We start from the raw sequence: 14,989 nt of genomic DNA on the forward strand, positions 1-14,989 counted from the left end.
TTTAATTTAATTATAATTCCATTAAGAATGTTAAAAAAAAGAAGTTTTAAAATTAAATAAATTTTAAAAGCTAGGAAATATCTAATGCCTATTGTGACATCACAATTACCATCTCCACAGAATCACATAATTGGGTTAAAAATATTATATAACCAAAATTCTGACATCAGGGATATTACAATAGCCTTTGAATTGTTAATTTAAGAGAAAATGAAAAGAAATTTGTTTTTCTACCCCCCCCCCCCTTTTATTTACAACTGATTTGTTACGCTGGCTGGTAAGCATACAGATATTAGTCTCAATTCAATGTTGTGTATTAGACAGTTTAGAACAAACATTCAAAATAATCAATTAATTTTAACGAAATAGAATCTAAACACAAAGGTCAATACAAACATAGGCACCTTAATACTGTGCTGTCACCTTGTTGTGGAATGCATTTAAAAAGGAAAAGCAGGCAAAAAAAATTGTGAAAAAGGAACAAGTAAAAGAGAATAATAACTTAAATGAAAAATATAAATAATTAATAGTTAAAATTCTCCTAATTTCATGTAGTTATTCTAAATATTTATGATTGTTTATAAAATTATATTCTCTTAAATTTAAATATCTATAAACAATTGTAAAATTGTTAATATTATTAGGAAACTAAATTATTCTTTTGTTTCAGTAATTAGCGTTTAAGGTTGTTGTTTCCTAATGATTAAGTATGAACAAATTGCCATTAACAGCATATTTTAAAATCAGGATTCCAAATTTTACCCAACTTTACAAATTATTGTCATCGAACAATATAGAGCTAAAAAGTGTCGATATATGCTTTCATTTTTTTTAATAATAAAAGTTAAAATTGAAACTTTAAAAAATGAAGTATTTATAATGTCAATTATGATAACTAGTAAAATATTTTCATTAGTTTAAAATGGTATTTTTTATTTATATTATGGCAAAGAAAATTTTTCGTACTATGTTTTTGAGCGGAAATAATGTGTTAATTGTGTAAAGTTTGAAAGCTAATATCGAGAAAAAGTCGAACTTATTTTTACAGAGAGAAAGGTGCATAGTTTTCATAATATCTTTGCTTGGGATCTCCGAGATCTGTGTGCGGCGCGACGTCATGAGGAGGGAAATCGTAGCTTCAGCTGTAAGAGAGGAATGAACTAGCCCTGCCCTGGGTGACAATAGAGTGCACTGGTCACATGACTGATCCATACCCTCCAACTTATGAGGATTTTGAAAATAATTCTTTCTAGTGGTAGCGAACCAAAGAAGAAATTTTTAAAGCAAATGGATCTCTCATGAAACTTTTATCAGAACTTAAGAATCTAGCCATATGGCCTGCACTTTTATAAGTAATAGTGAACAAGTTTCGCTAAAATTAGTTTTTTTTAAATATTAAGACATTAATTTTGCTACCGTCTGAAAAGAAGATTTCTAAAACTACGGAAATTCCGTAGCAGTTGGAGGGTATGCTGATCGGTATCGGGTTGCCATTAGCAACCAGAAGCAGATGCTCTCCCCTTTCGGAATCTTTGCGAAAAATTTATAATTATCACAAACGGGTTGGTCGCTATGGCCTCCGGCCCCGCGCCAACCAACCAAAATCACCATAGTGATATTTTCCTTCACTTGTTGCTGAGGGTGGCAACGGATGACTGAGAGGGGGCCATGTGTTTTAAAAATGTAACCAAGTAGTGTGTTTTTTTGAAGGGAGATTTAAAAAACTATCTCCTATAATTGTATGATGTATAAATTGTGTTTTAACATTTTTTTTATAAAGTCTTATAACTGAAGCTTTTAAAAAGTGTTATATAATCGATTAAATTTATTATTTCTTGGGTATTTTCGACTAACTTGTTAATGAATCTATTGTTAGACCTTTAAAAACCATTTTATTGAATAAGACAAAAAATAATGCTTTGTGATTTGATTCGGTTTTTCTTATATAGTTTTAATATTTACATAGTTGATTTAAAGTAAAACTTCGATCGTATATAATTAATAAAAAAATATAAGAAATGCGAATAAAATTTTAGTTTGATTATTTCTTTATTTTCTTCAATTCAAAGTTCAGAATATGAAGTTAAAGTAAACAAATAATAAATTGTTATTATTTTCTTCTTAATCAGCCGAGTTTTACGGAAAATCGCCTATAAAGGAAGATGAAAAAAAGTACAATTCTCATACAATTTTTTAAAATAATTTTTCATACATTTAGTATCATTAATTGTTTTTGTTTCTTTATTTTTGTATATTTCAATAAATTGGAAATTAAATGTTTGTTTTAAAATCTATCCACAATCTCAGTAAGTATTATGCTTAGTTAAATTTATTGCTTAATTAAATTATTTAAAAAAAGAGAGAAATAAAAATTTACTCCGTATAATTTTTATTGCTTTGGTACCATAATTTTATTACTTATTTATTTTTTACAGAATAAATCGTTACACTTTTAGCAATGGAATAATATTACACCATCAATTTAGTTTACATCTATTGTTGACGTATGACCTTAAATTGGCATTAATTAAACATAAAACAAATCATCTCTACTCATCTAAATCAATTGAGCTGATAAGAAAAGATTGCATAGTTAGCTAAATATCACTTGATTTCTTTTATTTACAGTTATTAGTTTATAAAACATGCAATAATTGCATCAATTTGACTCAAAATTACATTAAATAATTACAAAAGCTGGACTTACTTAAATATACTATTAATAGAAAGCAACTACTGGTGAGGAGGCAGTCTTAAATACTTGCTATCACAGTGAAATAAGTTTATGTCCCCCATATTAGATATAATAAGCTTTATATATATCAGAGTTGGCAAAAATATAATTGATTATATTTTTCAATTACAGTAATCAATTACTTCTAATCATGATTACAAGATAACATGATTTTGATTTCACCTGTAATCGTGATTACAACAGTCAATTACAGTAATCAATTACTTATAATCGTGATGTCAACTTTATTTACAGTTGTAAACCTGATTAATATATAATTGATTACATTTTTCAATTACAGTAATCAATTACTTGTAATAATGATTACAAGATAACATGATTTTCCCATTAATCGTGTAGTATTTGTCATTTTGTTTAGTTTCGTTGAGGTTAACAGGCAATGAGGTTGGTATTTAATACTTCACATTTTTTGCTATTGATTCCTGAAGAAATTTTAATATGAAAAATTCTGATTAGGAATATTGCATTTAATTTCCTCAAAACTGAAAAAAAGATTGCAAATTTGATGTAAGTGATGCGGAATTGTCTAAAGCTGTCTCTCCACCTGGAGAAACGGCAAAGAAAATCTCGTTTAACGAGTAGACAACATTCATTCTCCGTGATGCCATGTTGTCATTACTTTCAGTTTTGTGCCAATTGCTGAGCTCCATAGCCAATCAAATTCGATGCTAGTTCCAGCTTCCGATTTGACTACAGTATATGAACCAAGTAATACCATCGAGCAAGCAAAAGTTTTTTTTCTCTATTTTTTAATGAGAATAAGAATTTTCGATGGCGCTTCACAATCAAAACTGAAAATTAAAACAAAAGAACGTGAGATCAGATGACAGCTTCCGTTTCACGTGATAGGTCTTGCAAGCAAGTTCGACAAAAGAAACTTAGCTGTTGCCAGAAACCGGTACGAAAGCCCATTGTAGTAGATTGAAAGCAATATAAATTCAGATTTCGATATTTGTTTTCGTTGCATTCGGTGGAGAGTAATCAAGAAAATCATTGTCGTTAATAAGTTGAAATAAATATTGCGGACGCCTTTTTGTGTTATTCAAATGAACTACAAGTTCTACAGATGAATAAACAGATACGAATTAAAACTTAACAAGCATATATTAATTCTACAGCAATCTAAATTTAGTGATATTTACAAAACCTAACTAATTCGAATACTAAATAATCAAGCCGTTGTCGGAATAAAGGATTAAAATCCGGCATCGTCTGGCAATGATTCGTCTGAGGGCTTGGATATAAGCATCTGTGGTGAGTGATTGTACCAGTTCAAAATGGACCGCTCGGTAAAACGGCGCACGTAAATAAAACGATCCAAGCTTTTCCTTTTGACTTTAGGTAGAGAGGACCAGCATAATCTACGCCACTTACCTCGAAGACTTTTGTCAAGGTAACTCTTTCTCTAGGCAGCGGAGCGAAGGGAACTTCAACTGGTTTAGATTTGAAACGCTTGCATGTCACACATTTAGAAATGACTTCTTTTACTAACTTTTTAGCCTTAAGAATCCAAAACTTCTCCCTAAGTCTGACAAGTACGATGGAAGATCCAGCATGCTCTTCTCGTATTAACTTCATAACGAAACTATTACCAGGTAAAAGAATGGGAAATCTAAAATCTTCAGTTTCATTACTATTTACAAGTTTGGTTCATATTCGCAGTAATCCCTTTTCATCTCTAAATGCTTGCATTTTGTTAAGAAACTTCTCATCTTGAAACGCTTTTAATTGTATCGATTTGAGAACGTGAGTTTCTGCTTCTTTGAATTCTTCATAGCTCAAGTTACCTTTTAATTTATTTTCATGTGATGTGTTATGTATGAAACGAAGAATCCATGACACCACTCTGATGTTTCTACTGTAAGAGGAAAAATGATCGCTCCATATTTCTGTAATTAACGGCCATGTCGTATGATTATGCGGCATGTAAAAGATCCCTGGAGTGCCTTATTGGCTCTAGGCATTTCCGGCAAAATTAAATTCCTAGTACACTTTAGCATCCAAATAGTCTTGGTGCTGCCATCTAGTGTGGCAGAAACAGGACGTCCAAATTAACATGGCCAACGGTATCTCACCCATTGTGGTGGTCCTGAAAGAGTGGATACCACTTCCGGAGAACGCACTAGGTCTGCTCATCGGGCAGACTGATTGTGCAGATCATAGGAAATAAAAAAATATTTCTGTAATTTCAATATTTACAATTGAAGATACGATCGTTCTTCTTTTTTCTCTAATCACTTCTTCTTCATTGACATCTTCCTCTGAGTCGTTAGTTGGCCATTCACGGGATGGAAAATACTGCCAACAGGGACTATCCCACCATTTTGACTGGCGCAATTGTTTAGCTGAACAATCTCTATTTGGCCGATCCGCGGGATTCAAGGATCCAGGTAAATGTCCCCATGCTTGAACTGGTGTCAGTTTCCTAATTTCTTGAACACGGTTCTGCACGAATACACCCCACGTTTTCAACCAAGCTAACACTGTGGTGGAGTCTGTCCAAAAATATACATCGCGGTTTTAAACTCCTTTCGGATCTCAATGGAAAGACGAGCAGATATGGTGGCACCAAGAAGTTCTAATCTTGCAATTGTTGTCTCTTTCTTCCCACAAGGGACAATTCTTGTTTTACTTTGTACCAGCTGTACATAAACATTAGTCCCATAACAAACTCGCAGAAAGACTACTGCCGAATAGGCATATTTGCTTCCATCACAAAAAAATGAAGGGAAATATTTCCCACTCCTTTATCGCAGTGCAACCATCTTGCCACCTTTACATTCTTCAGATATTCAAGCTCATTTAACTATTTTAGAAATTCTTCGCTCGTTTTTAGATCAACTTCAGCGTCCCAACCAATTTTAGACTTCCACAAATTTTGTAGCAAGAGTTTTGGACGCATCATAACTGGACTGGTTATCCCTATGGGATCAAAAACTCTGTATGAAGCAGATAAAATATTTCGCTTTGTGATCACTTCATTCTTTGTTTCATTAACATCAGGAATATTTATGGAAAGAGTATCACTTTGTCTATTCCACTTCATTCCCAGAATGTTGGTCTCACTAGAATTAGATTCTGATGGGTTAATAGACTCCCACCCTCGTAAATCAAATTGTCTTTCAGCCATAATATTAGTAGCAATTTCCATGAATTGTTTCAACTCTGATTCAGTTTTCACGCTTGTGAGGCAATTATCTGCATAAAAACTGCATATTAGTTCCTGTATAATCTCTTTAGGGTATTTTTCATTCCCTCCCATTGCTTCCTCTAGTTTATTATTCAAATGGTATTGAATAGTGGCTCCAAGCAAAAACGGACTACAGGAAACGCCAAACACAACTCTTCGAAATTGTTTCAGCTGTCCATCTTCTCCATACCATAAGAATCGCAAGAAATTTCTATCATTCTCATAAAGACTTACTTGCAAAAAAGCCTTACGTATATCAGCTGTTACACCAAATTTATATCTTCGAAATTTATTTATCATTGGGGGAATTACTTCTATCAAATTTAACCCTTTCTCTACACAATCATTTAAACTAGGAACTCCTTTTCTCTTAGAAGAAGCATTGAACACGGGCCTAATTTTAGTTGTGCTGCTCTCCTTTATCACAGGTCGATGAGGTAAGTAGTGACAAGGTATCCCCATGTCTTCTTTTGGAACCTCTTCAATTACTTCCTCTTTCTCCCAGTCCTTGAACACTTCTCCATAGGCATCATACAATTTGTCGGTTTTCAACTTGCGTGTTGTCATTTGCAATCTCTTTAACGCCAAATCATAATTATCTGGCAAAGGCAAATGCCCATCAAGCCATGGCAGACTAACTATAAAAGGGTCATCTCCTTCAACTTTCACTGTATTTAAGAAATGTTCCATTGAGGCTTCTTGCAGGTCCTCTCTAGATTTTTGTTCTGAAGGATCTTTTATTCCTAAAGAATCTAATCTCCACAGCTCAGAAATATCTATTTCTTTTACAAAAAGGGAAGTAACCAACATTGCGTTGCTTGATGGTAAATCATATTCAGGTGTTTTCCCTGTTAAAGTCCATCCCAGTAGTGTCTCTATTGCTACTAATCCACTGGCCAATACTCTTCGTTTTCCAGTCATAAGTTTTCCTATTACGTCAGCTCTGAGCAGAATTTGAACTGGTTGTGACTCATTTCCGACGTCTGACAACTTTATATTCATTTCTTCAAGCTCTTTTAACCAGGGTCCAGAGCTAACAGGTGTTATAGTATCACAAATAGATGCTTGATCTAAAGCTTCCATGTTACAAGTCAAGTTATTCTCTGGATTCCTTTATCTAATTCTACAACACGTGTGTTCAAATTTATCTGATTTATGACCACCAAACAAAGAGTGTATGCGAGTTTCTTTTCTCAAGGGAACATGTTCCATCTTTTCAGCCAAATTTTTTAAAATATATGTTCTTTGTGATCCAGAATCTGACACACTCTTTTTACTTTTCTTTCGCCGAAAATCTACTTAAAAATGTATATATAATGATTTGTCATTTATCATCACAAATTGTTAAAACTTCATTCAAAAATTAAGGAAAATGTAGGGAAAACGAATAAAAACATTAGATTACCCAGATCTTGCTGCGAATATTTTAGTGAGGCTTATTAAAAAAATTGAATGAATAAGGATATATTTTTTTACCCAAAAGAAAGGGGCAAAGGCGTTCTTAACCCTTTGACTACGAATTTAAAAAAAATTATTTTTTTGTTCCGTTTATTATTCAAATGGACAAAATAGTCACAAATAAGGCAAATTCAGTATTTGGGATTTTTCTGACAAGCGGTTATCAATTTAGAGACTGGGACATATATGTCCCGCCGTATTTAATGGTGGGATACATATGTCCCACCTGTTGTGATTGACTTACTACAAGCACATTTATCATTCCGGAAAAATTTATTATATGGACTTTTTCTTACATGGTATGATACAGGGTGAAGCAATCTTTGCATAACCAGACATTACACATTGGACAACTCATATTTGTTCTTTTTTTCTATGTTCATTTGAGAAAATATGAATAAAATATGAATGGACATAACAATCCCAATCAAGAATACGAATGGGATATATCTGTCCCAATGAAGAATACTAGTGGGATACATCTGTCCCAGCGCGAAATCACAATGCTATTTCATGCAAAAAAAACCCTTTAGCGCCATCTAGGGGATATTCGACACATGAAACACGTATACATGATTCGACTCTACGACTGGGACATATTACAATGAGTTTCTAAGTGCTTTTCACCCCATTAGTAATTTTTAAACATTTGTTGGGACAAATGAGTCCCGATAGTAGCCAAAGGGTTAAACTGTTTGCGCCTAGCCTAAAGTCAGTAATCCTAATGTTCGAAAGAGACAGCCTTTGATATGTAAATAATTTGTGGCGTTGAAGTTTTAAGAAACAAAAATCGGGCACGAAGACATACATTTTGAGTTTTAACTTGTCTTTAATCATAATTCCGCAAGTCTAACGCAAAAACTTTTGCAGAAGGAGGGGCAGTTGGCATTTCTGCTGTTTGAAGAAGTTATGTTGAAAAGTAAGCTATAGAACTATTTAAGTAAGTTAAAAATGTTTGTAAGCATTTATAACATTCGTTCATGCATGCGCCTAATAAAATTTCAAAATTCATTAAAAATACTAATTTTAGCAAATTTTTATGTATTTCTTTCAGTTTACTTTGGTTTGAAATAGTTTGTAGGAATTTTCCTTTTAAATACGAATAAAATTGAGACGTAAATTGCTCCCTCTTCACACATCGCCCCATTATATGTCTCCAAAATCCGACGAATCGGTTGATGCCACTTCGCCTGGAGATTTGAACTGAACAGAACTGTATAAAGCATCTGGGCATCACCTCCTATATCAGAAAGCCTCCACACGGTTTCTTATAAGTAGTCTGCTCAGATTGTTTAATAAGCGAGCCACTTGTGTGGTGCGCATGAACCCATATTCTATTTCAAGAAGTGACTCGAGAGGAATTTATGATATATATTTGAGAATTGAATCTGTAGTGGTAGACAAGTGAATAAAACAAACCAATTATATTCATAAATTAAACAAATTTTTAGACACATATTTGCTACCACTTTCTAATTTTTAATATATTTCTTATTGAATGGTTTTTTAACAAATTAGTTCTCTTTTATAGTGGTCTGATCGGACTACCTACAAAAAAACCGTGTGGAGGCTTTCGACCCTTTCCCCATAAATCGTTAGCTTTAACTTTGTGGTGTTTCGATGAAATGCAAGTGAAGTTAAAAAGTAATAGTGTGTTATAGAGGATCATTGAAGTTCTGACTATGATGTTATAGTTTATAGGCAGTAGGGGGAAGGGGTGAAAGCGAGGCGGAAAAGAGAAAAGGCTGGTAGTAAAACCTTTTCAGATATAGCTAGTTTCTGGGAGGAGTTTACTTTTCCTTTTTTAAACTATTCAACAATATCAACTTTATCTTGGAAAATAAGAAGCTTTGTAAATATGCTGAAATTATAAAAGAAATCTTGATAGTTACAGATATTTTATTTTTTTCGAAAAAAATGCTGGAATGAAATGTCTTACGTACCATTTTCATACCTGCCAACTCTTCCGGATTTTCCGGAAGATTTTATTTTCATATTTAAAGTAGTAGCAATACTCAGGTTATTCCAATTAACTTTTTGAATTATAATGATAATTATAGATGAGTCTGACCACCACTACATATGAATAATTACAATAAATATATGAAAGCATAATAATCTTTACGCAAGCAAATTTCAACGGGATCAAAATATAAATATATTTTTGAATCAGATTGATTTTCGGTTATTGTTTTACAACCACTCTGAAAATCCATTCTCGGAAAGAGTGAAAGTTGGCAGGTATGCATTTTTTTCTCTTTTCCGTCTTGCTATATAAAGGCTTTCAGCCATGGTAGGGTGGAATAGAGATTTAATAATGCTTTAATGGGAGCGTATTTGTTGTGGTATCTGTCTTTCGGCACTAGTCGCTTCCAAGCAGTTACAGAGATGCCAACTTGCTCTGGACAGCAAATACATATTTTAAAGTGGTAGTTTATCAATTGTGATTCTTGGTTTAGTAAATTTAATAGATTTTTATCCACCACTATTTCTAAATCATTCGTAGGCTTATATAATTCACCACTTTATGTTATTAATGGCATGCTGTTCCTCTTTAAAAGCAAGTAAAAATAGTCAAATATTTGTAAAATTTACTTAGTAGTTATTTATCGTTCTTTTAATTATTTTGGCGTGTCCGGACCGGAGCAGTTGGCATCTCTGCAGTTATTGAGCAATAAAAGCGACGGAAGAATAAAGTCTGATTAGAAGTAGATGGAATTTCTTCTTTGAACTATGTTCTAATGTATTTGAACTATTTAGAAGTAGTGGTGAGTAAAATCCCTAGAAATCGAATATACTAAAGAATAATGCGTTAAAAGACCACTCCTCAAAAATATTTACAAGGATGCTAACTCTCTTGCCACTCGGGATACGGGCACGGGGCTGCAAGCTTTCTGCAAAAGTTTTAATAAATTGGTAGCGAATTAAATAGTAAAAATTATAAAATAAGAGTATTTACACGTCCCCTCTGCAATAAAGTTGGTATTTATATGGTAATTCAAATATTTGATAGGCAGTGGTGAAAAAACTACTTAAAATGAAAAATACCAGACTGAAAATAACTTAAATTTTGTAACCAGTCAAAAATACTTTTTCGCGTCTCTGTATTTATATTCCCGGTCTCTCAGTCTCTGTCGGCACAAGTTAGTTGGTTTTGAAAAGTGTAGATGCTACAATCACTATCCGTAGGGCCGGGATAGCCTGGTCGGTAGGGCGCTGGGCCCATATCCAAGAGGTCGTGGGTTCGATCCTCGCCGGCCGAAGACTTCCTGTGTAGTAAATGATGACTGATGCACGTTAAATCTGTCGAGTCTCAAAGTCCTCCATGTTCCCACAACAAATCAATACCTCTGGGGGTACTGATCCAGGAGTTTCCTTGTTTTCTGGATTGGTTCAAAATTACAAGGCTACGGAGTTGAACGTAAGTAGTCGTAAACCCATGAAATTGGGTCGGCTGTTCAACGACGGTTATAAAATAAAATAAAATCACTATCCGTAGCACAACCAATATACATTTATTGATAAAAGGATAAACCAGCATAAATATGATTTATTAGTAGTCCTTAGTACTGAGAAGTTCTCTGAAGTAGACAAAAAAAAAAAAAACTTTTGATGAAGTTTTACACCATAAAAATGAAAAACTATACTTATATGTAATATATAATGACTGTCCCACAGAAAACATACCAATGCCAATATGCAGCGCCAGTATGCAATCATTGTTTCTTTACAGTAATTTCATCTCGATCAACTTAAAACACAGTTTATATCCCTATCCTACATCACATGTGCGTTCTTGTTATTTTACTGACACATCACAATGTCCAATATTTCAAGAAGAATGAGAAAAGGCCCATCTTTGACCGGGTACCAACTTAATAACTATGAGAACACGGGACGGTATCGCCGACATGGGTACCTATGAATGCAATAATTCTTTGACTAATAAGTAGGCGTTACTTTTTCTCTTACACCACACAGTAAAAAGTAGGCGTATCTTATAATTTTTGATTTTAATGTATGTTGGCAAAACATTTTTTTTAATAATCACTTTTAAAACACTTGTAATATTCTAATTTTATTTATTTCTTATTTAATAAATATGTACTAAGTAGCAAAATGGAAGCTTTCATTAAGAAAACTCTAAATACAAAGTAATAGAGATAAAACAGACAGCAAATATTACTTTATATGAATATGACCACAATTTAAGAAGGCTCGAAATTAAAAAAAAGATATATTAAGCTTAATCATTGTTAATCTCTATCATTAAAGATCGACCACTACATTTTTTAAAGAAAATTTTATATAATATTTCAATAACCATGTTTAAATTCACACAGGTGCCCTAGGGCCAATAAATAGATGAAGAAGTGAGGTGCCCGCATTCGCGGGCAGGTACTTCGTTAAAACACCTGTCCAAGTTTAAATTCAGGCGTTAAGAAAGACCTATGCACGCTGCAACTACCATTTAAAGTAAACGTAGGTAAATAAACGTAAGTGAGTATAAGCTTACTTAGACTACGTCATGAAGTTTCAAATACACAGCTCCAGAAATTTAAAGAATATTGTAATTCTTGAATAAAATAACGGTAAAAGCAAATTTGTTTTTGTTGCCTGAAATGGAAGAAGAGGGTCACAAATGGAAGTTTTTCTCATTTTCAAACTCGGCAGTATGCAAATTTTGAGTTTGTTAAAGACGACTCTTTAGCTGTAGCGAATTTGATTTTAAGACAGAGCGGAAAAAGTATGATCAGCATTTAGAAAGCGCGTTGTGTGCGATGTCTTAACGAAGTCATTTAACCGAATCAGAAGCTTGGAGATTTGTTGCCCGCAAAGGTTTTTTTTTTTGACCCACCTTTGACTTATGGCCCCCTTCAACCTTATGTTTGCATAAGTCGAAGTAGCAGAAGCCACTGGAGTTTCACAAAGTGTGATTTCCAGGATCTGAAACCATTTTTTGGAGACAGGAAATGCAGGCCGAAGATCGGGGCAAGGGCATAGACGTGCAACAACGCGCAACGAAGACCGTTATTTACCGCAAACGGCTCGGAGACATCGAAATATGAATAGACAAAATAGTTAAGTTTTATATTAATGTTTTTCTTAAAAGCATCATAAATTGAATGAAAGGTTTACATTTAAAATAGAAAAAGTATACATGTAAAAGTATATATTTGGAAAAATATTTAAGCATCAATTTTCTTAGGCATAGCTATACATCACAGGAAAAGTAACACAATTTTTTTAAAAAATCTTTCTTTAGGTTGTTAAATCTAACTAGCTGACAAAGATTTATATAAACTATAAGTTCGACAAAGATTTATATAAATACTCATATTAATATAAAAATATTTAAGCTAATGATTTTACTCTCATAAAATCTATGAATTTTGTCCTAAAAATTATCATTAAATAAAAATGTTGAAAAGATTTTTAAAATGATAAGTAGTAAGTTACCGTATGAAGAGACCTCTTCTTATTAAAAAATTTTTTTATTTCAGAAGGAAAGTATGTATTAATTAATGGCACAAATAATGTCCTGTACTAAATTAATAACAAAAATCGTGAAATAAAAATATCCATAGATATATATGAGAAAAAATAATTAAAGAAAAAAAAGAGTAAGTTTTTTAAGCAGTTCTTAAATTTGCTGAGAATAGTCAGTTTAAAGCTTAAATAAATCAATTTTAAACGCATTTTATTCTAATTGCAAATCTAATCCTGATTGCAATATCTCAAATTTAATAACTTGGCATAATATATTTTGATATATTCTTCGGCCAAGTAGAAGCCGGTTGCCAAGATAGTGCTTGACTTTTATAAATTGCAACCCTCATATGTTAATGAGAAGAGTGACCTACACAGAAGCGTAACCCACTAGAAGCGCAATCAGCATACTGTTAGGGGTGGGAATTATAATTTAGGCAATTATTGAGCGCAGTTCACCACTGCCCGATAAAAAGTTTCATGGTTTTACGCGACCTGGATCAAAAGGTGGAAGAAAGGGTGAATAGAACTATGCTCTGATAAGAGATTTTGTTTTCGATGCAGTTTTTTACAATTAAAACCAATTCCATGACGATAGAGCTAACAGTTTAGAAGTAATAAATATTTTAAGCACAAAAAGTGCTTTTTTTGTGCTCGTACCTATTTCCACTTCAGCGGACAATGCTATTGAAGCAAATAAAATACTGTTTTCTAAGTATTTAAAAAAATTAAAAGCAAAATATCAAATTTAAATAGGTTATCAAGATGTTTTTGTGTTATGTAGTAGATAATTCTTTTTTATCAAATAAAATTCTATAAAATATAAAGTTGCCGATAATGATTAATTTTGGATAAATATTTAACATCTTTAAAAATTGAATATTAATTTTTGTCACATAGATTATGTTTGCCGATAAGGATAGATTTAATGACGATCCAAACAAATTTCTAAATTTATTTCTAAAATGCACTAATGCTCAAAGAAAAAGCTTTATAGTTTAGTTTAAGAAACATAAATTTTACGTATAAAATTTTAAAAATTTCTGTCGAAAATAAGACTACCAGTAATCTGAACTTTTAACGATCTATCGTTCAATTTAAGAAAGATGTAAATTTTCCGATCCAGGTGAGAACGGGATAAAGAATAAGATGATAAAACTATTACCAAACAACTACATCTGCAAAATCACGCATATTTTTAATGTCTGCCTTGCTCATAATTACTACCCACAAATCTGGAAAAACGCATCAGTCATTCTATTTCTCAAGAAAAATAAGAACCCAAGCTGCCCTGAGAGTTATCGCCCAATCAGTCTACTTAACATACTTGGAAAAATATACGAAAAAATCATCTACAATAGAATAAAACCACTTCTTACAGCCCTCCCCGACGAACAGTATGGATTCCGACAAAAACTAGATACCACCAAACAGTTACTCCGAATAATAGACTATACTGGCAGAGCAATCATAAATAAAGAAACAATAGCCTTCCTGATGATCGACATATCCAAAGCATTTGATAAAGTATGGCACACTGGTACAATATATAAACTCATACAGCTGAATTTTCCACCCGGCATAATCAAACTCCTATCCTGCTATCTTTCTAATAGAACATTTCAAATCACCATCAAAAACAAAAAATCCACAAAGAGAAACATCACAGCCGGAGTACCACAGGGCAGCATTCTGGGACCGATATTATACATATTATACACTTATGATTTTCCTATAAACAAAGCCGATTATAACAGCATAACAGCCTATTACGCAGACGATACCGGTATTATTATTAAATCCAGAAACCCAAATCATGCTCTTCAAAAACTACAAGACCATATAGACGAAATAGAAGACTGGTGCTTAAAATGGAAAACTGCAGTAAATGCTGGAAAATCACAAATATTAATTATACAAAAAAGAAGAATTAAAATACTTCCACAACTTCAACCAAAAATGTTCAACATACCAATACCAATAGTTAAAAAAGCAAATTATCTTGGCCTTATAATCAATAGCAAACTCACCTGGAATGATCACATCAAAAGCACAATAGCTATATTTTAACATAAACCTTAAGCCATACAACCATT

At 32.7% G+C, this 14,989-nt stretch overlaps 1 protein-coding gene across 1 annotated transcript; it reads right to left on the bottom strand.

Moving 5' to 3' along the window:
• Positions 1-5,561: 5,561 nt before the first annotated feature.
• LOC107453127 (uncharacterized) lies at positions 5,562-7,028 on the bottom strand. Its single transcript, XM_016069820.2, has one exon. It carries the CDS (start codon positions 7,026-7,028, stop codon positions 5,562-5,564), a length of 1,467 nt encoding a protein of 488 aa, XP_015925306.2.
• Positions 7,029-14,989: the final 7,961 nt, after the last annotated feature.

Source organism: Parasteatoda tepidariorum, chromosome 10 (assembly GCF_043381705.1).
Source record: "Parasteatoda tepidariorum isolate YZ-2023 chromosome 10, CAS_Ptep_4.0, whole genome shotgun sequence".
NCBI lineage: Eukaryota > Metazoa > Arthropoda > Arachnida > Araneae > Theridiidae > Parasteatoda > Parasteatoda tepidariorum.

Bases quoted from the DNA above. Each gene is read 5' to 3' on its own strand.
- LOC107453127 (XM_016069820.2), bottom strand. From the start codon at position 7,028: ATGGAAGCTTTAGATCAAGCATCTATTTGTGATACTATAACACCTGTT.